Source organism: Vulpes lagopus, chromosome 16 (assembly GCF_018345385.1).
Source record: "Vulpes lagopus strain Blue_001 chromosome 16, ASM1834538v1, whole genome shotgun sequence".
NCBI classification, from domain to species: Eukaryota; Metazoa; Chordata; class Mammalia; order Carnivora; family Canidae; genus Vulpes; species Vulpes lagopus.
In genome coordinates this window covers 18,613,256-18,640,634 of record NC_054839.1, presented here as the reverse complement: position 1 = coordinate 18,640,634, position 27,379 = coordinate 18,613,256, and the positions used below count along the sequence as shown (strand labels likewise).

General features: G+C 34.0%; 1 protein-coding gene across 1 annotated transcript in view; it reads left to right on the top strand.

The window, feature by feature from the left end:
- The window catches only part of GPC5 (glypican 5), a 1,350,080-nt gene that overhangs the window by 422,863 nt on the left and 899,838 nt on the right, over positions 1–27,379 (top strand). The window contains exon 6 of the mRNA XM_041730895.1: positions 25,345–25,465. Within this exon, the coding sequence (XP_041586829.1) occupies positions 25,345–25,465 (121 nt within the window). The remainder of the gene's footprint in view (positions 1–25,344; positions 25,466–27,379) is intronic.

Sequence of the window (27,379 nt, the reverse complement as noted above, 5' to 3'; positions counted from 1 at the left end):
ACTGTGGTTCCAAAGAGTAGCTGGCTAGGAGTGAAATGGTGAAGTATATATGAGATACCTTAAGATAGATTAAATAACAAGTACAGGGAGAAAAAATGCCTGGGGAATCATCTCATTGAAGTAAATATACTAGTAAGAATTTTTACAACCACGGTTATCAATAACATTCAAAAAAATCAAATAAAATTTATGAGAGCCTTGGAAACATTTGGGGAAGATATCTATACTAAATAAGAAATGAGAAGTAAACATTTTTTTATCTTTTTTAAATGAGCATAAAAATGTATTTGTTAATTTTGTTTACTTATCAGAAATATAGGTATAGAACCTGAAAATTCTCTTCAGAATGTCATAACCAAGAGAATGAGAATGTGAATGTGTGTATATCTATCAGCAAGTAGGTATGCATATATATGATACTGTGCATATATATATATATACTCATACATACATTACCTTATTAAGGTTGACTTATTTCTCATGATAACCATACAGCATATGGAGTGTAGCTTTCTTAGTGTCCATCCAGATTAAAAGTTATAGAAAAGAAATATAGATATTGATCACCTGTTCTATAGCCTATATTTATTATTATGATTTATTGATGTGATTAGCATATATTCAATACAGAAAAAGAAGTAAAAAATAAACCTGGTAATTAGTATTTGATGAGTGCTTCAGTAGTATTTAATTAAAAAGGCCCATGGAATTAGAGGGCTAAAAATCAGACTTTCTGATTCCAAAATATGCTACAATTCTATATTAATCAAAATAATATGGTAATGGCATAAAAATAGACACAGAGAGCAATGAATATAATAGAAAGCCCAGAAATATAATTAAGTATGTATGATCAACTGATCTTTGACAAGAATGCAAAATGGTGAAAGGATAGTCTCTCCAATAAATGATATATACATACAAAAGAAGCAATTGGGCCCATACATTATACCTTATACTACATACAAAAATCAACTCTAAATGAATGAAAGTCTTAAATGTAGGCCTGAAACCATAAAATTCCTTGGGAAAAAAATATAGGGAAAGTCTTCTTGACATTGGTCTTGGCAATGAATTTTTTTGGCTATGCCACCAAAAATACCGGCAACAATAAACAAGTGGGACTGCATCAAAGTTAAAAGCTTCTGCACAGCAAAGGGAACTGTCAATGAGAAAAAAAAGACAACCTACAGAATGGGGGGAAATATTGCAAATATTTTATCTGTTAAGAGTTAATATTCAAAATATGTGGTAAACACCTATAACTCAATAGCAAAAAACAAATAACCTGATTAAATATTGAGCAAAGCACTTGAATGGACATTTTTCCAAAGAAGACATACAAATGGTGAGCAGGTATATGAAAGGTTGTTTAACATCACTAACAATCAGGGAAATACAAATTAAAAACAATGAGATACTACCTCACACCTTTTAAGATGACTATTTTTTAAAAATGAAAAAAGTAAAAGTTGAGAATGTGGAGGAACAGGAATGCTGATATGCTGTTGGAGAGAATGAAAATTAGTTCAACTATTATGGAAGACAGCATGGGGTTTCCCATAAAATTGAAAGTAGAACTACCATATGGTCCAGCAGTCCTATTTGTGGGTATTCATCCAAAGAAATTGAATTCAGAATCTCAAAGAGTTATCTACACTCTCATATTCATTACAGCATTATCCACATTAGCCAAAATATGGAAACAATCCAAATTTCCATCAATGGATGATTGTATAAAGAAAATGATATATACATACAATGGAATATTATTCAACCTTAAAAAATAAGAAAATCCTGCCATTTGCAATAACATGGATGAACCTGGAGGACATCATGCTAAATGAAATAGACAATTGCACAAAGAAAAATAGGATATTTATTTGTGGAATCTAAAATGGTCAAACTCATAAAAGCAGAATAGAATGGTGATTTTCAGGGGTTAGAAAAGGGGAAAGTGGGTCAATGATGTTCAAAAGGTACAAGGTTTTAGTTATGCAAGGTAAGTGAGTTCTAGAGATCTATAGAGGATAGTGCCTATAGCTAACAATATAGTACTATATACTTAAAAGTTTCTATGAAGGCAGGTCTTATGTTAAGTGTTCTTACTACATACACGTTAATAACAACAGTAAAGGTGATACGAGAGAACTTGGTTCCTGTCTCAGAGTTGAAGAATGAATCTTGCAGACACAGAAGAGTGAGTAAAGGGATAGAAGTTTATTAAGTAAAGATACAGAGAAAGCTATTAGGAATGAGAGGGTCCTAAGGGCTTGTACTGGTAGTTTTTTATTGAGAACTGACTAGGAAGCTTGTGGCCTTAAGATTCTTGTGCTGTCTTGGTTTGAATTAGGACTGCTGATAACATCTTTAATGGCTTACTTCTTCCTTGGGGTCTGATAATTCTTTTTTGGTCACAGATGACTATCATAAAAAGACACTCCCTGACTGGCTGATGTCTGGGGGATGCCTGGGTGGCTCAGGAGTTGAGCAACTGCCTTCAGCTCAAGGCGTGATCCTGGGTTCGGGGATCAAGTCCCACATCAGGCTCCCTGCGAGGAGCCTACTTCTTTCTCTGTGTCTCTGCCTCTCTCTCTCTCTCTCTCTCTCTGTGTCTCTCATGAATAAACAAAATTAAAAAAAAAACCTAATGTGGGGTGATCAGTTTGCTCCCTTATCTCTGGTTTCCTTACACCTCTGCATTCTGGGGATTTCTGTTAGCCTGATTCCATGGCCCCCTACCTAGCCCTGCCTTGCCCTGTTTGTCCCTAACTCATAGGGAGCAGGAGGAAACTTTGTGAGGTCATGGATATGTCTATGGCCCTGACAGTGATGATGGTTTTATAGGTGTCTATTCTCAAACTCAAGTTTTATACATTAAATATGTACTTTGTTTACATGTCATTAATACTTCAATAAGGTGGTTGAAAAAACTAAAATATGGTTTGAACCTCTGTCTGCCTCCCCAACCAATAAAGGCCCATGGGAGAAAGATTTTGGAAATTTATTTTTGTTTTATGGTTTTTTGTGTGTGTGTGAGAAAACCTCCCCAGCTTGATATTATTATTAATTCAAGAGCATTCACTCATTTGTGAAATGGAACATGAAAGGAAATGAATGATTATTGTACTTCTAAAACCAGCAAATAATTAAGAAGGTAAAAAGACATAGTCATTTTATACCAAAAGGGGAACAAAAAGATTTTTCTGTTATATTGGTAAATTACTGATTCATTTACAATGTTTTTCTTCTTGAAAATGTTATTCAGGGGGATCCCTGGGTGGCTCAGTGGTTTAGCGCCTGCCTTCAGCCCTGGAGTCCCAGGATCAAGTCCCACAACAGGCTTCCTGCATGAAGCCTGCTTCTCCCTCTGCTTGTGTCTCTGCCTCCCTCTCTCTCTGTGTCTCTCATGAGTAAATAAATAAAATCTTAAAAAAAAAAAAAAAGAAAATGTTATTCAATTAGCATAGACATGAAAATTTTTAATCATTTAAAAAAGCATAGAAATTTCTCCCCAGCTGGTCTCCTCTCTTTGGTAGTTTCATATGTTTCCTTCCAGGGCTTCCAGAAAGCATTTTGTATAGTGATTAAGGGCATGAACTCTAACAAGACAGTCTTACCTTAAATAAAAACTCACCAAACTGGGGGAAGTTATTGGCTGTGTACCTCAGTTCCTTCATCTATAGGATGTGTATACCAATAATGTCCATATTCCAATGTCTGATGTGGATTAAATGATTTCAGTTATACAAACTACTTGAAGGCCTGCCTGCCTGGAACAAGGTAAGCATAATCCAAGTATGGTGACACATATTCTGTGTCTCCAGGAGATTTCCAATGTGGACTATTTTATTATTAATCCCTCTTTTACTTTCAGTAATGGCCTGATATGGAGAACAAATTTTATGGTCACCATATACTAGAAAATGTGCTATTAATTTTCTAAACATATCCATAATTTTCATATGGTAGAGATAATATATAGTTTTAACATTGCTTTTGTTACCTAATATAAAATAGCCAGCATTTCCCTATATAATTCCCTAGAATGAATGTGCCATCATCAATTTATGTATACTTCTATTGCTTTTAATTTTGCCCACCAAAATAATACTGAGATCAACTTCTCTGCCCTCATTATTTTGACTACTCATCTATTGTTTTACTTGCCATAGTAAAAATTAAATTCTTGGGTTAGAAGTAATGAATGCTTGTTAGGATTTTAGGATTTTAAGATTTTATATATATATTTATATATATCTTCAGCCATAGAGAATTTCAAAGTTTAAGTTAGGCAAGAAAAAAAGGCAACCAAACTATCTTTGCCCAGACTTTTGCTGAAACTGCATTTCAGAGTTGACATTATGAGAAACTTAGGTTGATTCTTTCATTTGACCTTTATTTGCTGACTGCTCTTCTTATCTTGTGTTGGTAATAATATTCAGCTTTCTCATCTACTTGGTATTCCTACACCATTTCGTAGCTGTCATTTTGTGCTAATTTTCCATAAATTATCTAGCAAAAACAAACCACTCAATAACAAAGAATGAATTGAGTGTATGCTCTTTGACTTATGATTTCTGGAGCTGGAGATCTCCTGTGGCTAAAGGAAAATATTCAACATGTCAGTGTTATGTCAAACATCAGTTCTGAAATTATCAGGTAATCTCAAATCTCCAAGGGTGTTGCTGTGGGTTCCAAGAGATTTGCAGTGTTGTTTTAAAGGAAATAGGAAGTGTCAGACTTGTGTCTCCAAGGTTTGGTCTCCTGAGTAATAGATTGTATGTGTCCTTTATTGGATGCCCTTTTGTCTGCATAAAGTGGAAATATTCAGTCTCTTTTTGGAATCTTTGCTTTCTATTTGATTCTAATTAGCTTTGGCAATATCATACCTTCCCTTGGTTTGCATTTTCCAAGAATAGTAACCTTTATTTTTGTAGATGCTTTAGCACACAATAAGGTTCTTTATAATGTTAATACTTCACAGCACTACTACATGGGTATGTTTTTTTATTATTTTTTTTTATTATTTTTTTTACATGGGTATGTTATAAAAGGTACCTTAGTCTTAAAAAGAGCCAAGATTTTGGAAAACTAAAGATGTAGTAGATTTGGAATTGCAGGGGTTGCTGCTGTTTAATTTAATATGATTTTTTTCACTAATAATTTAATATTTCATTTAATCATGTGTATTTTTTTCCCTCAGAGTTTGTTCGCCATTCCTACATTTTGAAGGATTACATTCACTATTTCTAAAACAGTCCCTTCTTTAATTTGTCTTGTAAATTTTTTTTGTCTCCTTGAATCATGTTCAGTTTGCATGACTTCTTTAACTTCTTTTGAAATTACAGATTCACAAGAAGTTGCAAACAAAATATAGAGACCCCATGTATCCATTACTCAGCGTCCCCCAGTGATGAAATTTTATATAACTGCTATGCAGTATCAAAACCAATTAATATTGGCATAATATGATTAACTAAACTAGTGAACTACTTGGGATTTTGGATTGTCTTAAAGCAATTTATGTAATAATATGAACTCCCTGCTGATAGCATGCTTATAGAGAGTAACAAATTTTATTTCAAAAGTATACTCAAGGTTTTTTTTTTTTTGCTTCAGTTATATGTGTACCTCCTTTAGAGTTATGATTGGAGAAAAATGAAGTATAGAAAAATGAATACTTTTGTGTTCCTCCTTTAGATTAAAATAATAGTAACTAGTATTTGTTAAATTGCCTTGTTATTGGCAATATACATGGATTATTTCACTTAGGTCAACTGAAAAGAAAGTAAAAAAAAAGCCAACCTCAAAGTAGCTTAGTAAACAGGTTTTTCCTTATGTTAACAGAGGACAATAGCATAGGAGACTGTATTTCAGGTTGCTCTGAAAGAACTGCTATGGAGCTTGTTTACAAAGGATTACATGCAAAAAGGTGAAGGGATATTAAATGTTTGTAAGCAGTTCTCCAAGGTATACTTGTATGTCACCAGATGAAATATGTTCAGTTATAAGAATTAAGGTTTAATGATTTCCACATAAACACATGAAAGACCCTTAGGTCATCTTCATACATTATGTTTCCATCATATCTGTTGTTCAAAAATATTGCCTGCACGCCCCTGCTTAACTGGCTTTCTGATTCTTCTTGTTTCTGTTTTTTTCTTGAAGACACTTGAGAAGGTCCCAGATGGCTGACATCAGTCACCTATTTTAATGCACCGCAATTCTAGTCCACACTTACTATTCACAGCCACTCTGAAAATTAGAACACTGCACTGATATTTTAAACATAAGATAACTGACTCTCAGGAAGAGTTCGTGAGTGGCCAAATCCACACTGTGAGTGTTGGGAGGAAAAATGTTTCTCTGCCCTCTAAGGCTCTTTTGTCTGGTCTGAGAATTAAATTGACATGTCACAGATTAATAGAAGAAAATCAAAGAAAAGTTTAATAATGTGTATATCTTCTTTATACATGGGAAAGACCCAGGAAAATGGAGTAACTTCCCCAAATGGCAGAAGACATCACCTTAAATACCATCTTCAGCTAAACATAAAAGATGTTGGGGGTGGAGAGTCAGGTGGGAGGTTACAAGAAAAGCACAGTAAAGGGAGCTACCCATATTTAAGTCCATGCCTTCTTCATTGCTAAGAGTTTTACCCAATTGAGTCGTCTGCCTCTTCTTGATACAAAAGAGATACATATACAAATGGAGATTTCCCTTATACATATAAATGTCTCTTTCAAAAGGATAACTTCTACTTGGTTCTCAATTTTTCTCTTGTGTTTGCAGTTTCTTAAAAATAATCTAAGATTATCAGTATGCCAAAGAGGCATATTTTAGGGTGGAAAAATTTGCTTCCCTATTTGAGAGAGGACTAACATAGGACTTGGATTCAATCTTTCTGAAGTCTAAAGTCTTTCTTTATGATCACATTGTCTCATATAAAGATAGAGGTTTATCTTTTGGGTTGAGTTGACAAATTTGCTTTGTACTTTTCATCTGGCATATGTGATCACATAGAACTAGTCATGATTAGATGATTAGTTATTAAAACTATTACTGATCATTTGTCTCCTTTCTAATACACATATTTATTTGTTTCCTCATATTAGCTAAAATTAAATAATAAAATTGCCTGTTAGCTTAAGATAGTTATTTTAATCATGGTAAGGAAAGATTCTTTAATACTTAATTAAATGTTATTAGTCATGTGTATTATAATTATTAAGTAAATATGCAATTTAAAGTAAATAAAGAGGTTTATTGTTATGTTGCATTATACAAATAAGGCATGTCTTAGTATTAAACCACCTATGTATACCTGAATTTGAATCCTAGATTATTAGGGTGGATGATTTCTTAGTAAGTATATAATTCAGTTTGTGATTGTTTTATTTAAGAATATTTTAACTATGTTCATGGGAAATACTGTTTAAATATTTCATTCTTTTTATTTTAAATTTTTGAAAAATTGGTATCAGTTTTTTTTTGCTTTGTAAAATCACTAGAAAAGAAGCTTCATATTTTTCTATGATTTTATATTTATTTTATAGCTTGGACTCAGGCTTGTAAAAGACATACTAATAAAACTGTCTGGTTATTGAGCCTTTAAGACAGATTTTATTTTGAACAATATTTTGGGTTTCTTGCAAAAAGATTCATATATTTACCAGATTTATCATTTTTAAGTTCATATAAGATTCATTTCCCCAGTACATGGTCATATAAATGAAATGAGTAACTGTGTTTAAAACAATTTCTGCATCTCTTACACTTGTTTTTCTACTTTACATTTTTTATTTTAATTTTTTTTATTTTCTATATTTTTATACATTTTTGTCACATTTTTTTATATTATGGGTTACTTGGTAATGAATGAACACATATACCTTTATCAGTTCTGATTTTTTGTTGTTTATAATTCATTACATTATAACATTTAATTTAGTATTCTTCATAATTGATTTATATGTTTTGTTCTACTATTTTACATTTTTGAGTTAAATACTTAGTTATTTAAAAAATTTTAATACAAATGAGAATATTTATACCTATGCATTTTGAATGAAATATGGGATTATCTCTTTAATAATTGACTGGGTTTCTTTTTTAACAAAGGAGTAATCTCAATGTATTTATTTTTGACTATTATAAGAGAGCAGTGGTAGTGGTTGTCTTGTTCTGACTTTCCCTTAATTTTTAGCTTCTTTGAGCTTTAGGTAGGTAATGTAAACCATATAATTTGTACTTTTAAAAATATATTGCAGGGGTGCCTGTGTGGCTCAGCCAGTTAGGCATCTGCCTTCAGCTCAGGTCATGATTTTTGGGTACTAGGATTGAGCCCCAGGATGGGCTCCCAACTCATTGGGGGGTCTACTTCTCCCTCTCCCTCCTCTCCCCCTTCTGCCCCCTGCTTGTGCTCTCTCACTCTCAAATAAATAAATAAAATATTTAAGAAATATATTGCAACTTTAGAATCTTTAATATATTAGAGTTTTCATTTTCAAAGGAAATTTGAAAGAAAGATATTTTTTGGTTCACATTTTTTATATTTATGTGTTAAAATATACATTATAATGCTAAAATTATATCCTTTAAACTTTTATCTATTTAATCAGTCATAACTGAGAGCAACACTAATTCTACCACAATTAAATTTCTTCTGATTATAACTTTATCTTTACTTAGGTATTCATGTAGCATGAATACATTTTGCTTTATAAATGTTTGATATGTAACTTACTAATTATTGTTGCGATATATCCATTGACTATTTTGCCTTATGCCATTAAGCACTTTTATTATTTTCCATATAAAGTCGTTTCCCTTAAATTCTACTTTGTCTGAAATCAGTGTTGCTACTCAAATTTTTTTTATTTTTATTTTCCATAGTAATCTACCCATTAATCTAGGTATTTTATAGTTAAAAGCCCAGGAACAATTTTTACATTTCCAGTAAATATAATAGAGTTTTATTCATTTATTTATCTTTATAAATTCAATCTGGCAGTCTGTTTTCAATAGTAGGTGCTATAATTTATCTCTGTTACCTGATTTTTTGCATTTACTTCTGTGAACTCATTTATGCTTTGCAAACAGCATTCTGTGGGCTTGTTTTTTTCTTCTTGGGATATGTTTTTCACTTTATATTTTTTAATGCTAAAAACTTACATACATAACCTTTATTACCATTTAATATTAGTCTTTCAGCATTCAACACACATTTATAGCTATTTATAAGTAGGTTTTTATGTATCAGTGAATAAAATATACAAAAATCTCTAATAGAGGTTATCAAAAATAAGTTAACTTCTTGATCTGTTTTAAAATGTTGCAAAAAAATAAATCAAGAAAGGAGGGTAGAGATTGACGGCAACAGAGGTAGAGTGGTTTTATGTTTACTATTGCTGCTAAGAAACTACCCCACAATTTAATTACTTAAAACAATAATCATTTTATTATATCTTATGATACTATAAAAATATTCTGGCAGGATTCATCTGGACTATTATTCTGCTTTGGTGTGATTAAAATGACTTAGTGCTTTTCAACTGGCAAATAAGCCAGTCTGGAGGGTCTAAGAGGCTTTTTCCTACACCTTATAAATAATTGAGTGGGTAAAAGGATGGGCTCAGCTGGCAAGCACTCTTTATTGGAGAGCCACACATGACTTTGCTGTCACAGTGGTATCATAGTAGTTGAAATTCTTAAATGGTAGCTGGGTTCTCATGGTTTGAGCAGCCTGAGGGAATCAGGGGGAAGCTATGTGGGCTTATACTATTTAGCCTTAGAAGTTACACAAAAGTATTTGTCACAATCTTGGTTATAGCAGTCACAAGCATACTCAGGTTCAAGAGAAGGGGATACAGACCCATCACTGGATGTCAACCTATTTAAACTTGATTTTTAAAACTGCTACACATGGCAATTATATATTAGGTGCAAGGCATTTGAGGAGATACTTGAAAGAGATGAGGAGGACTGTGGTCTGCTGAGAAAAGAACATTCCAGGGAAAACAGCTTATACCAAAACCCTGAATCAGAAGCATGCAGACTTATTCTGATAATACCATTTTTGAAACCAATGTGGTTGAAGCATAATAAGGGAAGGGAAGAGTATCAGTAGATAATTCCAGAAACATAAAGAAGAGGCAGACTTTGGAGAAAGAACCATTGTAAAGACTTTGGCTTTTCCTCTAACCGAGATGGCATTCATAGAAAGGTTTTAAGAAGAGGAGCAACATAATCTGGGTTATGTTTAATAACATCTCTATGTCCCTGTGTTAAGAATAACTGAAGGCGATCAATGGCAGAAACTGGGAGACCAATTAGGAGGCCTTTGTAACAATCAGATGAGGGAACAGGCATGGACTAGACTAGAGGGGTCATGTTGGAAGAGGTCACCTGTCATCTAAATCTGGATTCGTTGAATAGAGCCTAAAAGAATTTTTAGTGATATCTCTTGAGCTCACAGTGGGATGTAGAATGCCTTTCCTTCTCTTGGCCCCTAAAAATTCTCAATATCTGATATTGTAACTTGGAATATGAAATATAATTTATTAAATATATTTTCTCTTGTAATTGTACTTTCTCTTGTAACTATACTAATACTAGAATATTTTGTAGCAAACTATTATAAAATATGTAAAATTAGCTTTATACTTAATTGTCATTTGTCTCAGGATTTTGGATTTACAACTTTCTAATTTTTGAAGCTTTAGTTTTGATTATTTTCCCCAATATATACCCATATGTCCTTAGTAAATTATTATTGGAAAGACAAATCAGTGGAATATATACAGAATACTTCTCATTCAACTTTGAGAAAGACAACCTGATGGGTATAGTATTCTTGGTCATATTCTTATTCTTTTAAAAGCTCGATGTCTTCTAGTATGTTAATGTGGCAAAAGAAAGGTTTAGAGCAAGCCTGACAGAATTTATTTTTTTTTAAGATTTTATTTATTTATTCATGAGAGACAACACAGAGAGAGAGAATGAGAGAAAGAGGCAGAGAGAGAAGCAGGCTCCATGCAGGGAGCCTGACTTGGGACTTGATCCCTGGTCTCCAGGATCATGCCCTGGGCTGAAGGTGGCGCTTAACTGCTGAGCCACCCGACTGCCCCAGAATTTATTTTTAAAGGACTATTGTTGCTGCTGCTGATGTTACCTTACTATCTATATATAAATTAGACATATATATATATTTTTTTAATTTCTGGAGTTTGACTACTAAATATGGATAACACTTCACTGTTTTCTCACCACTGTCCCTACAATCTCATTAGTTATTTTAGTTGTTATATTTCAGTTATAGTTTTGATTATTGTTTTAGATCAAGTTGCTCTTGTTTCTTTCTCAGAGATACAAATTATTTTTGAGTTGAAACTTGAGTCTCTGGGATTCCCATCTACCATCATTTCTGTCATTTTTTTATCTCTTTCTTTTCCCCCCAGGGCTCTGATTCAATTACCACTTGAACTTTTCAGTGTATCAGTTTTCTTGTCCATGGATTCCTTTGTGGTTGGAAATTCTGCTACTGCATTTATTTTTCCTATAAACCTCCTAATCTCAGGTGTCTCCCATTTTTGTCATTTTAACTTTCACATTCTATTTTATAATTGACTTGCTTTTCTATATATTCTTCATAAGTACTTCTAAGTACTTTAAAGCAATTTTCTAAATATTTCTTCTGGTTTCACAGTCAAATCTTTTTAAGGTATATTCTTTCCCCCTGAGTCTTCATTATGGGAATATGATGTTCCCTTTCCTTTTTTTACAGTATGATTTTTGTGTGTATATGTGTGTGTGGTGTTTCCTGTTTTATTTTCCCCACTCATTTTATTTAGAAGGTAGTAATGTTTATCCAAAATCAGGGTCTGATATCAAAAAGTAATAACCATTTTTCTATTTGTTTGTTTACTTTCAAGATGATAGCTGAGCTCCTTTTTGATCTCAACCAGAGAGCAGGTTGATAGACACAGCTGTCTCAGTGGCTGGCAAGAATTTATTGGAATAGCTCAACTAGCCTAAGGTGGATGACTATTTTATCCTGTCTGGTTCAGGGTACCAGACATGTTATCATGCTCAAAATGCACATATAGTGGGGGACATGAGTGTGGCAGGAATGAGAACTATTTATAGATTATCCATGTACTGCTTTCTGGGTAGGGATTCCAAAGGAGGGCTGTATTTTATTTGGACATTAAATTGAAATAATGCAAGTCACTTGTTTATCTGTAGTTCCCTGTTTTGCATTGTAATCTCTCTCCATTGTTCCCTAAACTTCATTCAAATCCTATTGTACTAATAAATAGCAATTTGTAACATGTGAAAGGGAAGGGGAAAAGAAGAAAAAGAGGCTCAGTTCATGCTTGGGGGTGATGGTGGGAAGCTGCAGAGGGAGAGAAAGATGCTGGGAAACTTCCATGTTTGAGCTCTTGATCACTCAGGTTATAAATTGCTTCTGGCACCCATGCTGCTCTACTGCCTCCCCCAACAAGGCTTTTCTTGTGGAACTCTGCCCCTGGCCCAGCAGGCTCCCAGTGGACCTTGTTCTTTTAGCTCAGTCTCCTGAAGAGGCTACACATTATGAGTTATATGGGAGTAGCCAGTCTCTGGCCCCTCAAGGAGCAAAACTGGGACAGTAGAGGAATGTTCTCTGGGATGCTGCAGGAGTGACATGAAACAGCCTATGGAGAGCCAACTACCATCTTACATGATTTTTATAAGGAGGAAATTATTCTCTCTCATGAAATAAGATATGGATAGGATGATTTAACTTAATTGTTCTTATGGTCCATGTATAGAGAGTCACTCACTTGGTGACTCTCCATACATGGACTTGGAGTTATGTTGCTTTAGCACTTGGTGTTATGTTGCTTTTTCTGTTTTCTTGATTTTTTTTTCTTTCCTTTTTACTAATGGGAACTTGGATGAGACTCCATGATAGACCACCAGAAGCTGAACCAAATCAGCATTAAAGTGAACTTACACACTCGTGGGATGTGATACCAAATTCAGGAATGTTTAGAAATGACTCTTAACTTTTATAAGGACCAAATCTGGAAAAGATAAACTATTGCCTGAAAATGATTTTTTAGTTTCCTTTTGTATCTGTCATACTCAGATAACAAACATATTGACATCTCATGTTCCAAACATGTTGCCAAGCCATAGAACTAGAGGATGATTAAGACAGACACGCTCCTTGACCTCAAGAAGTCAGTTTAGGAGGAAGTTACAGACATTAAACACATCATTGTGAATTAATTACTTAATTACAATATTGATACATGCATTCCAGAGAACTAGGCATTAGCAAGCAATAGTCAAGGTGAGAGAAAATAATGTAGGAGGGATACCTACATTATTGGTATTGGTGGTTGTATTAGTGTCCTGTGGCTGCTGTAACAAATTACCACCGAGAGACTTAAAACCACAAAAACATTCTCTCATAGTTCTGAAGGTCAGAAGTCTGAAATTCATACACTGGATCAAAATCAAATTGTGAATCAGGCCAAACTCCCTCTCATGGCTCTAGGGAAAATCCATCCATGGCCTCTTCCACCTTTTAGAATCTTCTTTTGGCATTTCTCTTCCACCTTTCTAGGCTTGTGGCAGCATCACTCTGATCCCTGATTTGCGATCCCACTATCATCCTCTTTTCGATTTGTAAAAAAGAAATCTCTCTCTGGCTGCCAGTTATATAAGTGATTGCATTTGAGGCTCACTCAGATAATCCAGGGTAATCTCAAAATCCTTAATTTAATCATTTCTGCAAAAATCTTATTAACATTTAGTGCACCCAACTAAGGAAAGGGTCTAAAGGGACAGAACTTTTCAGGCAGGGAGGATGGAGTGTGTAAACTCTGTAAGATGTGGCAGAAATCATTTAAGTGACTGAAAAAAGGAAAAAAAAAAAAGAGGGGAAGGTATAGAGAGTGAGGGAGAGATTGGCTACATTGACCCTAAGGTGTGGAACCTCTAAGCCATCCAGGCCAGAAATAGCCATTCTATTTAGGATTTGGAGGCTGTCCTAAATGTCCTACATTCTGTGTATGTGTATTTTTCATATACCGAGTCAGCCAAATGTATTTCTGTGGTATACACAATTGTTAGGAATCTAAAAGTCCCTGAGCACATATAGTTCTGTCTACAGAACTAAGTCCAGCTGTTTTCTGCACAGCACAACTGAATTTGCCAAGAAATAGTTGGAGAAGAAATTTTCTCATATATGCAAGTGGACACATTAAATTCTGTTATGCAAGTGAATCATTTTCGTGGGACTGTGTGATAGCAGGGATTGGCTATGGTTTAGTTAAGATGAGGTATGTGCAAAAGCTTAGTTATTTCCCCACCTTCATCTCCTCTTTGCTGTACATAATAACTATGATTTGAAGCCTATCAATTTGTATTTTAAAATTCAACAGACCACAAAACGGAATTGTTGGACAGTATTTCAAGTTGGAATTGGAGACGAGATTGAAACTGGATATTAAAACTGATGTGTTATGCTCAAATTCTAATTGCTTTCTAAATACTAATTACTGTAGGATTATTTTTGTTAAGAATGGCTATTGACAAGTTTTTAAAACTTCAAATCTCTTCCATGGGCCCAGAACTCCAATTTTTTTGCTATTAGAAATAAAGTTAAAGTACACATAAACATTTTTATCCTTTTAGTTCTTGTTATTATGCCTGGCTTTTCCTAATTCCTATCTGATTTGTTTGATCATGCCCAAGATAAGAGGTAGACAGAGAAGTGTTTATAATAAAAGCTACAAAACCCAGTTTTTGATTCCCTTGACAGGCTCCTGTCACCAATCCAAAAATATATAGACCACACATCAAGACCAATTCATAGACCATTGATGATGGATCTGCTTTAAACTTTGGGAATTAAATCTACCGAATAATTTCCTTTACAAAACACATTTTTTTTTTCAAAAGTGAGGGAAGACAAAAGAAAACTATCCCATTAAATGCAGGATGAATAAATCTATTAAAAAACATTTAACTGTCAATTAAAATGTCTCATCATTACACCTGTCCTGCCCCTCTCACTACTGTGTGTTAGTAAATTGCTTATCCTGTTTCTATGTGCTATGTAGGATAGTGGAGACAACACAGTGCTTCAGACCTGACTTCTGCTTTGTGATTTATCTCAAGTCACCTTGACCTTGAAAATTTTTTTGTTTATAGTGCTTCAATAGAATATATTCTCTGCTTCCAGAGAATATATTCTTTGTGAGTGGTGAAATAAAATATCAATTAAAAACAAAAATAAATTTAGGGAAATATTAACCATCTGTTCTTCTAAGTTCTCCAAGGCCACATTTTTCACCAAGTCAAATAACCAAGTCCCAGTAGAAATGTCTACTTCAAACTAAAATTTAGTATCAAACAGGCAACTCTTAACAAAAGTTCATTTAAAAAAGGATCATGTGTATTTATTTCTTTGAAACCTTTGAAATTGCTATTGAAGATAATTTTGGTTGTATTGCTCATAAGACTCATGTGTTGTGCTTGAGAGTTTAGAGATACCAAAAAACAACTGCTGACATTTGCACTTACTACTTTCATTAGCTAATGAGATCCTTCTGAATTGTGTGTTTCCTTTTGGCCTTCACTATCATGAAGGGCTGGGTTTTAGGCTGAAGTGTAGTCTCTTTCCTAGATCTCCTTACATAATTGTCATCTGCCTCCCTTCATTATTCTGTCATTGTGCCTTTGCTTTATAGTGTCTGTACCTTTTATTTTAAGCTGTCTCAAAGGCTTTTCTGGAAATATACAGTACATAGGTGCAAAATGATGAAATAAACATACCTCTTCATTTGTTTTAAAACGTGGTTCAGTTGGACTAGATGACCTCTAAGGTCCTTTCCAGCTTTAAATTTATGTTACTGTCACTAAAGACAGACAACAAATCTATTAGACTATAAGCCAAGAGATGAATGCCAAGTACTATATTCCTGGTATAGGTGTATTTCTTTTTGAAAGCAGAGTGCTAGATTCAGCAACCTGGTAAGGACCTTTACAGTCTTATGGTGATGAAACAAGGGAGCTGGTTGCTAAATAAAAATAAAAAAACAAACAAACAAACAAAAACCTTAACAAGATCTCAGTTAAAATATCTTTTCACTAAGCATCAACAAAAAATAAAAAGAGCTTAATTATATCTTTTGAGGCATTTATATAGAATTAAACGACTAAGTTTAGCTTCAAAAGTATAGCTAATTTAATGAAATTAGTCACATTTGAATATTGTCACAGTCTTGCTACCACATTAGCATTAAGTGTGATTAAAATTTATTCTGTGTGCCTATATGGGTCCCCAAAGCATCAGCCATCAACACCTTCATAATACACTGGACCTTCACTGCTTTCACGGAACTTTAACATTTAGAGCAGAGTAGAACAAATCGTATGTTAAGGTATATTTCCTGTTTGTATGAATTTAGAACACAGGAAGTTATTAATAGCATTGCTTACTTTTGCTAGTAAGATAGAAGTCATTTAAAATGCAGAAAGTGCTAGATACTATGTTCTGAAAATTTCCAAAGGTGATTAAAATATTTTCCTGTAGGGGGACCAAATTACAATGAGAAAACTCAGGCTGTAATTTAAGAGATGTATTTGTGAAATATAAATATTATTTTAGAGTAAATAAAATTTCCCTAGAGGAATATAGATTATGACTTTAAGGATAGAGGCTTATATATAAAGTTCATTGATTAATTGATGTTCAAGGGGAAATTTGTTATCATACAGGTAGCTTCCAAATTCCTTACATTTCTCTGTGTAGTGGGTTGAATATGGTGGCCCTAGGAAGCTAATACACTGAAATTCATAGGTTCTTTCTCTCTGATTTTATTATCTTACCTATTGGTAAGAATTACGTAGCACTTTCATTTGGATGGTAGGTTGATAATCTTAGAATTATTGTATCTTGCATCTAATTTGAAAGTATTTATGATGTAATGAGTAGTTTTATATTTGAAATTTAATTAATGTTGGTGCCACTTACATTTAAAAAAATTGTATAAGATTCTAGGAACTTTTAGGACTAGTAACATCTAATAAAAGATTTGTTAAGTGAAATGTATACCCTGAATAATTAAAAATGGTTTTTGGATTCAAATAATATTTATCAGTATTTAGATAATAGTTATCCCTTAACTAACATTTTAACATGATAACAGTTTAACATGATAACATATAATGTTATCAAACAGTGAAGTGAGACAGAAAATCAGTGCAAAATGATAATTATCAATTGTCATAAGTCCATGAAAGAGAGCCCATATCTTACTAAGAAGAATTTAATTTTGAAATGTGTGCCTTAGAAATTAAATATTAGTCTAACATTCCATTACACATAAAATAGTATGTGCAATTGATGATAGCTAGAACTAGTCATTTTTAGTTTGACAGTTACTTTGAAGAAAATGAGGGTAATTAGTTATAAAACAAACCATTATTACTACTTGCTTTGAATTTTCATTTTTAATTTATTTTATTTTGTTTATTTTTAAAGTAGGCTCCATGCCCAGTGTGGAGCACAACATGGGGCTTGAACTCACAACCTGAGATCAAGACCAAAGCTGAGATCAAGAATCAGATGCTCAGATTCTCAGCTGACTGAGCCACCCAGGTGCCCCTACTTTGAATTTTTAATTAAAACAAAAATTTTTAAAGATTTTATTTATTTATTCATGACAGATACAGTTAGAGGCAGGGACATAGGCAGAGGGAGAAGCAGGCTCTCTGTGGGGAGCCCTATGTAGGACTCAATCCTAGGACCCCCAGGATCATGTGCTGCATTGAAGGCAGATGCTCAACAACTGAGTCACCTAGGCATCCCTAACTCAAAAATTTAAAACTATAAAAACGGAGCTTTTGTTTCTTGGTAAGATTAGGGAAGGGTTAGGTGAAAGGAAATAATTTAAGGAATGTACTATTTTTTTACATAGGGTTGTTTACTTTTAATACAATTTTTATTAGGTAATCAATGTTGTTAAAATGAGAGCCTCCTAAACATCACTGATTTTGCATGTATAGTCACTAAATTTTCATTTGGAAATATCATTTTTTAGGTTCGCACAGCTGCTTATCTTACAAAATATCTTGAAACAGCTTATCTGTGATTCACCTGGCTAAACTGACAGGAAGAAATACATGCCTTGCTGATCGAAGAGTTAGGGTGAAGACTGATTAATATCCATTCTTTAATGACTTCCTGTTTTCTAAATCTAAACATGTTTGTATTTTATTTATTGTAGGGATCTCCATACTCTCTGTTGGCTAATAAACAAAGCACGGCAGTGCCTTATTAAAATAATGTTAATGAGTGTTATTCATAAGATATCACAAGTACAATATCCACAGCAGGAAATTAGTTATTTATAAATAATAATAATAAAACCATAGTAAGGTCTCTATTATTTTTATTTATTTTGACTTCATTATTTAAGCTCAAATTTAGACATTATTTATCTCTAATTATAAAGCCAAACAAATGGTGGAGATTAACTTAAAAATAGTTTGTGTCTGCACAATTGAATTGAGATAGTGCAGCCCCAAAGGTTTAATCATTTTGAATTGATTCTACAGATGTCTCCATTCTCTAAATCCCATGTAAGCCTCTTACCTACCATGAAAGATTATACCCATAAACCTGGCACATAAAATCAATCATATGACTTCTTTTGGTTTTGAGATTTCAAAGATTAAGACCTTCACTGAAGAAGAAAAGTGCTGTATAGAAGCTGCATGTACACAGAGCAATAGTGTGTACATGCATTATCACCCAACACTGTGTACATGCAGTGTCACCCATATATTTGAGGCAGATTCACATGCAAAAATACCTGTAGTACTTTCACATTTGCTGCCAGAACTAGGAAGGAAGGCCCAGACTTGGTTTGAAAGGAAAATATATTGTTGAAGAAGAGGTTCATTTATGAATACATATGTTCTTCCCAGATCTTTTTACCCAATATAGCAATATATTTGCCAGAGCCAAAGACAGTCTAATGTTTTGTCTTCTAGAATATAGAAGACTCAAAACTCTGGAATTTGGAGGAATTTTAATATACAATCACCTAATCGAGTCATACAAAAAAGTAATATACATCTATCAGTACTGGTATTACTATCACCATCACCACGAACAACAACATGGTCCCCATTCTCAATCTTCAAAAGATTGTAAAAAAGATTATGATAATGGTAAAAAAAGAAAGCCTCTGATTAGGTGTTTTCTTCATTTCATATTAATTTAGAAGTTCTTGTATCCTGTCCCAGTGAAGTTATCAAAGATTTCTAGGTCAGACCACTCTAGGTGTTTTGTAATGAATTCCAGGGTCAGATTCCAGATACTTTTTCCACTTGAAGTTGTATAAGTGCACATAAAAATACCATACCTTTGATATGTATATGAAACAAATTTTACTGCATTCTATTTTTTTTTAATTTTCTTTATTTATTCATGAGAGAGAGAGAGAGGCAGAGACACAGGTAGAGGGAGAAGCAGGCCCCACGCAGGGAGCCTGATGTGGGACTCGATCCCGGGACTCCAGGACCATGCCCTGGGCCGAAGGCAGACGCTAAACCGCTGAGCCACCCAGGTATCCCCTTTACTGCATTCTAAATAAAATTAAATTAATATCAACTAGTAGGGCATGACATGAGTTTCCAAAAAGAAATGTTGATAAAGTCAGGAGAAATGACTTCCTAATGATATACTATGTATAGATTTATTAGAACTTCTTTTTAGTATTTCATATGTTGAACACAAAGAGAATTGGAATATTGTTAATCATCATTTTATTTTATTTTTTTTATTTTTTTTTAATATTATTTATTTATGATAGTCATACAGAGAGAGAGAGAGGCAGAGACAAGGCAGAGATACAGGCAGAGGGAGAAGCAGACTCCATGCACCGGGAGCCCGATGTGGGATTCGATCCCGGGTCTCCAGGATCGCGCCCTGGGCCAAAGGCAGGCGCCAAACCGCTGCGCCACCCAGGGATCCCCTAATCATCATTTTAAAACATCTTTATAGAATGTAAATATATCAGTGCTTGCCTTCTTTCCATACTAATGAAAAGCAAGTTGTACTTGGGGAGTGAGTATTCCTATTAAACTGCTGTCATCCATTACCAGACCTGCTTAGAAGAAATAAGGACAGATGGTGTGGGCCTATTACTTCTCTAACAAAAAACATGCTTCTTTGTGTGTGTGTGTGTGTGTGTGTGTGTGTGTGTGTGTGTGTGTGTGTATTTTTTTCCCTTCCTCTAGTTGAAATGCAAGCAGATTTTCAAGTCCAGAAACCTCTGTAGGGATCCTTCAAAAATTTTACCCATTACTTGTACATTTAGAAGAAAATGTGATTAATGATTTATTAAAATTTCATAATAAAAAACTCAAAAAGCCTTTGTTAGAAACATTGTTATTTGATTAGAAAACCATATTTTTTTGCATGCAAAGTAAAGGCTGCACGGAATAAGTTTTTATCAAACCAGGATCCTAAGTTACTCATTTCGTCATGATAAAACCATTTAGCCCATGTTAAAAATACCATTTTTTTCTGTTATATACATATTAAGAAAAAGAGCACAAGAAATCTTTAATGTGAGTGTTTAATTGTATTTTTTATTTGGAAGACAATAAAATATTCAAATCTTAACTGTACAATTCAGTCTTTTTTTTTTTTACACAAAATGAGCACTCTTGTGTAATCAGGACCCCAATCAAGGAACGTATTACTAGAACCCCGGAAATCCCCTTCAACCTTCTAGACAGTCTCTCCTAGAGTAGCTCTTATGGTAATTTAGAACATTGATTCATTTTTAAACTTTTATAGATGGGGTTACAGAGTATGTTCTATACCTTGCTTCTTTCATTCAACATTTAGCTTATAAGCTATTGACTATAGTTGCAATTCATTTATTATCATTTCTATATAGTATGTTGTTATATAGATATACTACCATTTATTTTCCCATGTTAATATTTATGGGCATTGGGGTTATGTCCAATTTGGGGCTATTTTGAGAAGTACTTCCTTGAACATTCTTATATCTGCTTTTGGTAAACACTGTTGAGTTTGTCTCCAGAACCATGGGGTTGTTAGCTTTAGCATACATGTCAAACAGTGGTTTATATCAGTTTAGACACCCATCCAAAACAAGAGAAGGCTCCAGTTGTACCATATCCATGCCAACACCTGGTGTCATCTGCCTTCTTCATTTAAACTATTCTGGTGAGTATGTACCACTATTGCATTGTGGTTCTTCTTAACATTGTGCAAACCAAAAAGAATAACTTATTTTTTTTAATTATATTTCCACTTGAAGTATCTTAAATGCCCTGCTGCAGTGTTTTTCATTATTTAAGTAATACATAAGAATAGTGATACTGAACTATTGAATAATACACTAGTTTGGAATAAGATTCTTGATCAATTTTAATTGTGATAAAATTTATCTGTGTTACCAACTGTGACAATTAAGAATAAAAAATGTGAAATTCTTCAGATTAATGTGACATGGCATTTCTGAATCTTAAAAGAAAGTTCATGGTCTGTAAATAAACCAAGATGCAACCAAAGTAACAGTTTACTGCTGACCCTTGAAGAATGTGGGAGTTAGGGGCATAGTCAAAAATCAATGCATGACTTTTGACTCTCCTGAAACTACAAATAGCCTACTGTTGACCAGAAGACTTACTGATAACATAAACAATCAATTAACACATATTTTGTATGTATACTCTATTCTTACAATAAAGTGAGAGAAAGGAAAAAAATGTTAGGACAATAATTAGGAAGAGAAAATACAGTTATAGTACTGTATTTATTTGAAAAAAATCCACATATAAGTGAACCCGGAAAGTTCAAACCTGTATTATGCAAGGGTTTTACTGTGTTTAAAATTAAGAGATGAGACTAATTTTCCATTGCTTACATTATGTCTGTGTTTCCAGAAAAACAGGAAAATCTTATAGCAAACTTGCAGTTTATTAGCTTCTTTTCACCCCTCTAGCAAGCATTACTTCACTGTTTAGCTGTAATATACAACTGTTTGTTGAAATTTTTGAAGAAAATAGTACATCCTTTTCTAATCATAAGAGGTAAAACATTTGAAAATGCTGTAGTTACAGAAAAAAGGATTCCTTTTCTAATCATAAGTGATAAAACATTTGAAAATGCTGTAGTTACAGAAAAAAAGATTTAAAAAGATGACACTTTGCATAAAGCTAATTGTATCTCTATATTAGTTGATTTCAAGAGTTTTCATTAAAAATTAGAGTGATTATATTTTGGTGCTCACGTTACCTGGATTCATACCCTTGGCTGGACACTTAACAAAATGTTGCATTGGGAAAGTTACTGAATATATTCAGATCCCAGATTCCCAATCTGTAGAGTGGGAATCCTTAAATATAAATATTAGATATTGTATTATCTGGGTTCTCCAAGAAGCAGATGCCAAAAAAGGATTAAACACAAGTGGATTTTATTAAGGGAAATGCCTATCAGAGCAAATGGGGTGGAAACTGAGTAAGGCTGGAAAAGCTGTTAGTAATGAAGCATGTGTGACCCAGAGTGAAGGAGAGGGATAAGAAGTTTGAGTGGATGGGATCCCTGGGTGGCGCAGCGGTTTAGCGCCTGCCTTTGGCCCAAGGCGCGATCCTGGAGACCCGGGATCGAATCCCACGTCGGGCTCCCTGCATGGAGCCTGCTTCTCCCTCTGCCTGTGTCTCTGCCTCTCTCTCTCTCTCTCTGTGACTATCATAAATTTAAAAAAAAAAAAAAAAAAAAAAGAAGTTTGAGTGGAGGGGATCCCTGGGTGGTGCAGTGGTTTGGCGCCTGCCTTTGGCCCAGGGCGTGATCTTGGAGACCGGGGATCGAATCCCACGTCGGGCTCCCGGTGCATGGAGCCTGCTTCTCCCTCTCCCTCTGCCTCTCTCTCTCTCTCTCTCTCTCTGTGTGTGACTATCATAAATAAATAAAAATTTATTAAAAAAAAAAAAGAAGTTTGAGTGGAGGAATTTAAGCATGACGTGCAGCCGAAGGAAAGGTTAACATGGGCTTCAAGGAATCCTGAGCAAACTTGGCTATCAAAACAGCCCTATGTCTTCCAGCAATGGCCCTGCATTAGTATCCCTACTGAACACAGTCATCAGTTGGAAGCTGATGCAGAAATAGATTTCAGAGCATAGAGGCAGACACGCTTACTCAAACTTCCTGTACTTTGACGTCTGTAGGTATATTCTCATGGCCACAAAAAATGATTATATGAGGTAAATTGACAGGCTCCAAAGAAAGTATTTAAAACAATGCCTGAATCATAAACAAGCATTTGTCCATTTATGTATTCATATTATTCATCATTTATTAATAACAAATACATAGTAAAAGAGCCACATGTGCAATCTGCTTGAAATACTTGGAAGAAAAAATACTATACTACAGAGGAGTTAAGAGAAGCTTAATATTTATAGTTTACTTAATTACTTATAAGTAAAAATATTATTGCACATCAATAGATTTGGGTAATTGGTTTCCTTTCACTAGTCGTTATTAGTATATATTGCCAAATCCCTAATATATACTGGAATACCTAACTCTATACCCATCTATTTCTGCCTTAAGAAGTAAGTTCAAGGTAGCTTTAAAAAAATGTATTAATATCATTATTTTTGTCATATCCAACTGATATTATCAGCATAAAAAGGTTCCATCATTTCATTGGAAGGATCTAGTTAGTAATTATTTGATCCACTTGTATAAATTAGTCATTGGGTGTGCAAAATTTGGGGAGGAACTGGATATTCTTTGAAATTTCTTTTGTATAGCCATATTCTCAACAGTGGAGCCTCCTTTCATCTCTTTAAGGGATTTCCATTGCTGTAGAAAATCCAGAGGGTTTACATGGTTAGCTGTGATACTCTGCTCAAATAGAGGAAAGAAATATTACATTAAACATAATATGGAAATGCCTTTTAGAAAGTCTCTGAGACCACTTTATTATGACTTTTGTTTAAATAACAGTTTACTCAGAGGAGAGTCTTAAATGGAGAGAGTATGGAACGTTCAGGCCATGGCCTCCTATCTCTTACTTTTCTGTATTTGTACTTTTTGTAAATAGATACCTAGCTATACTTCCTGAGTGTGTTATTTGTACGCCTTTGCCATTTCTCCTGCTGGGATGTCATCCTTTGCTCTGGAGTTTACATTAACTACACCATCTAAGAATTGCTCTTCCCATAATACTTCAAGGGCTAACACAAGCTGTAACTTTAGTTTTTTCCCCAAGTGTCTTAATCCATGTGGATTTCTCCAAATGCTCAGTGTTCAATACTCATGTTATCCCTAACCTCTTACTTGGCATATACCGTTTCTTTTAGCTATTCCCAAAGCATACTGAATCTCTCCTTCATTCCTGGGATTGTGACCAATGAATCTAAATTGTCATTTTGGGAAGACAGTTATTTGTAATGACTTTAACCACCTATGAAGTTACCGTATTTACATACAACATGATTTACTACACCCTTTTTTAGATAAATGTCAGTGAAAGCTGATTGTGGTTTGTCTACTTGCAAAATATTTTGCCAGCTGTAGTTATTTAGTTATAATGGTTATAATTTTGACTTTTGAAGTCCAATATGTAAAAAAATATTATTGTGGCTCATTTATATATTGTATAAAATGAAGTAAATTGACCCAGATAATATGGATTGACATACATGTGATTCAACAAGATTTGGTAACAAAGTGACATGTATATTTGCTTTCTTTCTTTTTTTTTTAGATTTTATTTATTTATTCATGATAGATATAAAGCGACAGAGTGCTTTCTTTAGTATAGTGATAAGCAGTGTTAAAGCACAATTAATTTTTGGTTGTGTCTTTTTAAAATTTATTTATTTATTTATTTATTTATTTATTTATTTATTTATTTATTTGAAAGAGAGGTAGTGACAGAGAGCAGGAATGAGGAGGAGAAGGGATTGATCCCAGGACCTTGGGATCATGACCTGAGCTGAAGGCAGATGCTTAAAAGATTTAGCTACCCAGATACCCTGGTTGGGTCTTTTGAGAGAAAAACATTAGAATAGCTTATAGTTTCATGGTAAATAGTTTATCCAAAAAAATGTTGCATCTGTTGCATCTGTACCAGGAACAGATGTTCCAAGAAAAAAAATGCATTGTTGTATACTCTTAGAAGAGTAAGATTCTGAACTCAGATATATTCAAATGGTTATGGCAGGTTATATTCTGACAGGATTACTAAATCCTGTATCTTCCTCTTTTTGTTTTGTTAGCTATACAGAGCGTGTGGTTGGAAATGGAATCAAAGCCCAATCTGGAAATCCTGAAGTCAAAGTCAAAGGAACAGATCCTGTGATAAATCAAATTATTGATAAACTGAAGCATGTTATTCAGGTAAGTGCTGATACTCTATTGGTATAATCAATGGTAATAAGTAGTGACTTTCCATTACATGTGCTAAATCTATTAATCCTGTCTGATAGTTCTACCTAAAAGTGAGTATTGAATAAATTATTTGTATCTAGAGTTTTAGAAATATTTTATTGAGCAGTTGCCATATGAAATCAATGTACAGTAGTATTTTAATGGAGAACAGTCTGGATCTGTGAAAAGGAACCTTAGCCTCAGCATTTCAAGGTATAGTGAAAATCTCAGTATAAGCTTCATCCCCAGTGAATAAGCTTTAGACACAGGGACTACTATGACAATTAGAGAAAATACGGAACATAGAAGATGCTGGAGTCACTTTCCAGGCAACTCTCTGAGCCTTACTGTGAAGGTTTTTATTCCATTTTCAAAAAAGTCAAGTCATGGGACGCCTGGGTGGTTCAGTGGTTGAGCATCTGCCTTTGGCTCAGGGTGTGATCCTGGTCCAGGGATTGAGTCCCACATTGAGTTTCCTGCTGGAGCCTGCTTCTCCCTCTGTCTAGGTCTCTGCTTCTCTCTCTGTCTCTCATGAATAAATAAATAAAATCTTTTTTAAAAAAGTCAAGTCATAAATGAGTGATATGCATTTTTGTATTTATTTCCTGAGTCTCCTTTTACATGTTGTCTTATAATCTACCTAATGTTTGTTTATAGAATACTTCTATTTTATCTTTAATAATATGTAACCAAGTGAATATATACTACTATTTTTAATATATAGCATATGAAACCTGTAAATTTCTATCAAAATAACATTTCATTGAACTAATCTTTTAATTAGAATCAAATATTATGTTATATGCTGTAATGGCCACCCTCCATTCTTCATCTCTTGGAGTTTGGGCTAAGAAGGACTACTTTTTAGGTATTAGTCTTTTTATAACAATTTATCTGTGCATATATTTTCATTTTTTCTAAGTAAAACCTTAGATGGATAGTTGATTTTATTTCTAATATTCTATGTCAGAAACTATACCTAAACATAGTACTGAGTTTGTTTGTTTGTTTTTTTAATATTAAATACTCTAGAGGTGCCTGGGTGGCTCAGTTAAGCATCTGAGTCTTGATTTCAGCTCAGGTCATGATCCCAGGGCCATGAGATTGAGCCCCATGTGGGTCTCTATGCTAGATGCAAAGCCTGCTTAGGATTCTCTCTCTGCCCCTCTCCCTGCCCCCTAGCTTGCACAGGCACACATTCTCTCTTAAAAAAAAAAAAAAGTAAGGTCATGGATATGCTTTTCATAGTTGTCCTGCAAAACTTAAATTTATGTAGGGCCAGTTCTTAGGATTTCATTTTTATGAAAGTCTATATCTTGATCAAAGAAGAGTTAAGCAGGGGGCCCTATGTCCAATACCATAGATTTCTTCCAGGAGGCAATAATGGTTACTTTGCTTATTCTATGACTAGTGCATTGGGAAAACAGAGTTCTCACCCTGGATGGCAGAACCAAAAGTAAGTTCCATTGAGAAAAGTGTAAGAGAAAAGTGGTGTTATGACTACTAGTGAGTTAAACCTCATAGCCTCTAGTGAGTAATACACTCAGAGAGATACCTCCAAGTAAAGTAAGGAGGTGCCTTACACTGGTAGTAGCCCAAGTGCTCTGACATTGCTTGAACCTGTGGTACTGGGATTGTGTTAGGAGCTGAAGTGACATTGAAGAAGGCATCAGAGTGAGCAATACAAGCAGACCACAGCCTGAGATCTGGATGGACAAAGGCTGTTGTCCCCAGAAGCAGTGATATTAAGCCCATAAGTAAATGTCACTCAGGCATTCAAAAGAAGGAAGTTCCTGGCAATTTTTGGAACCTTGATTTTTCATAATAAGAAAAACCAAGAAGACCTCCAGGTGAAATTAATCTTGATTCAGTGAGGCTCTAATG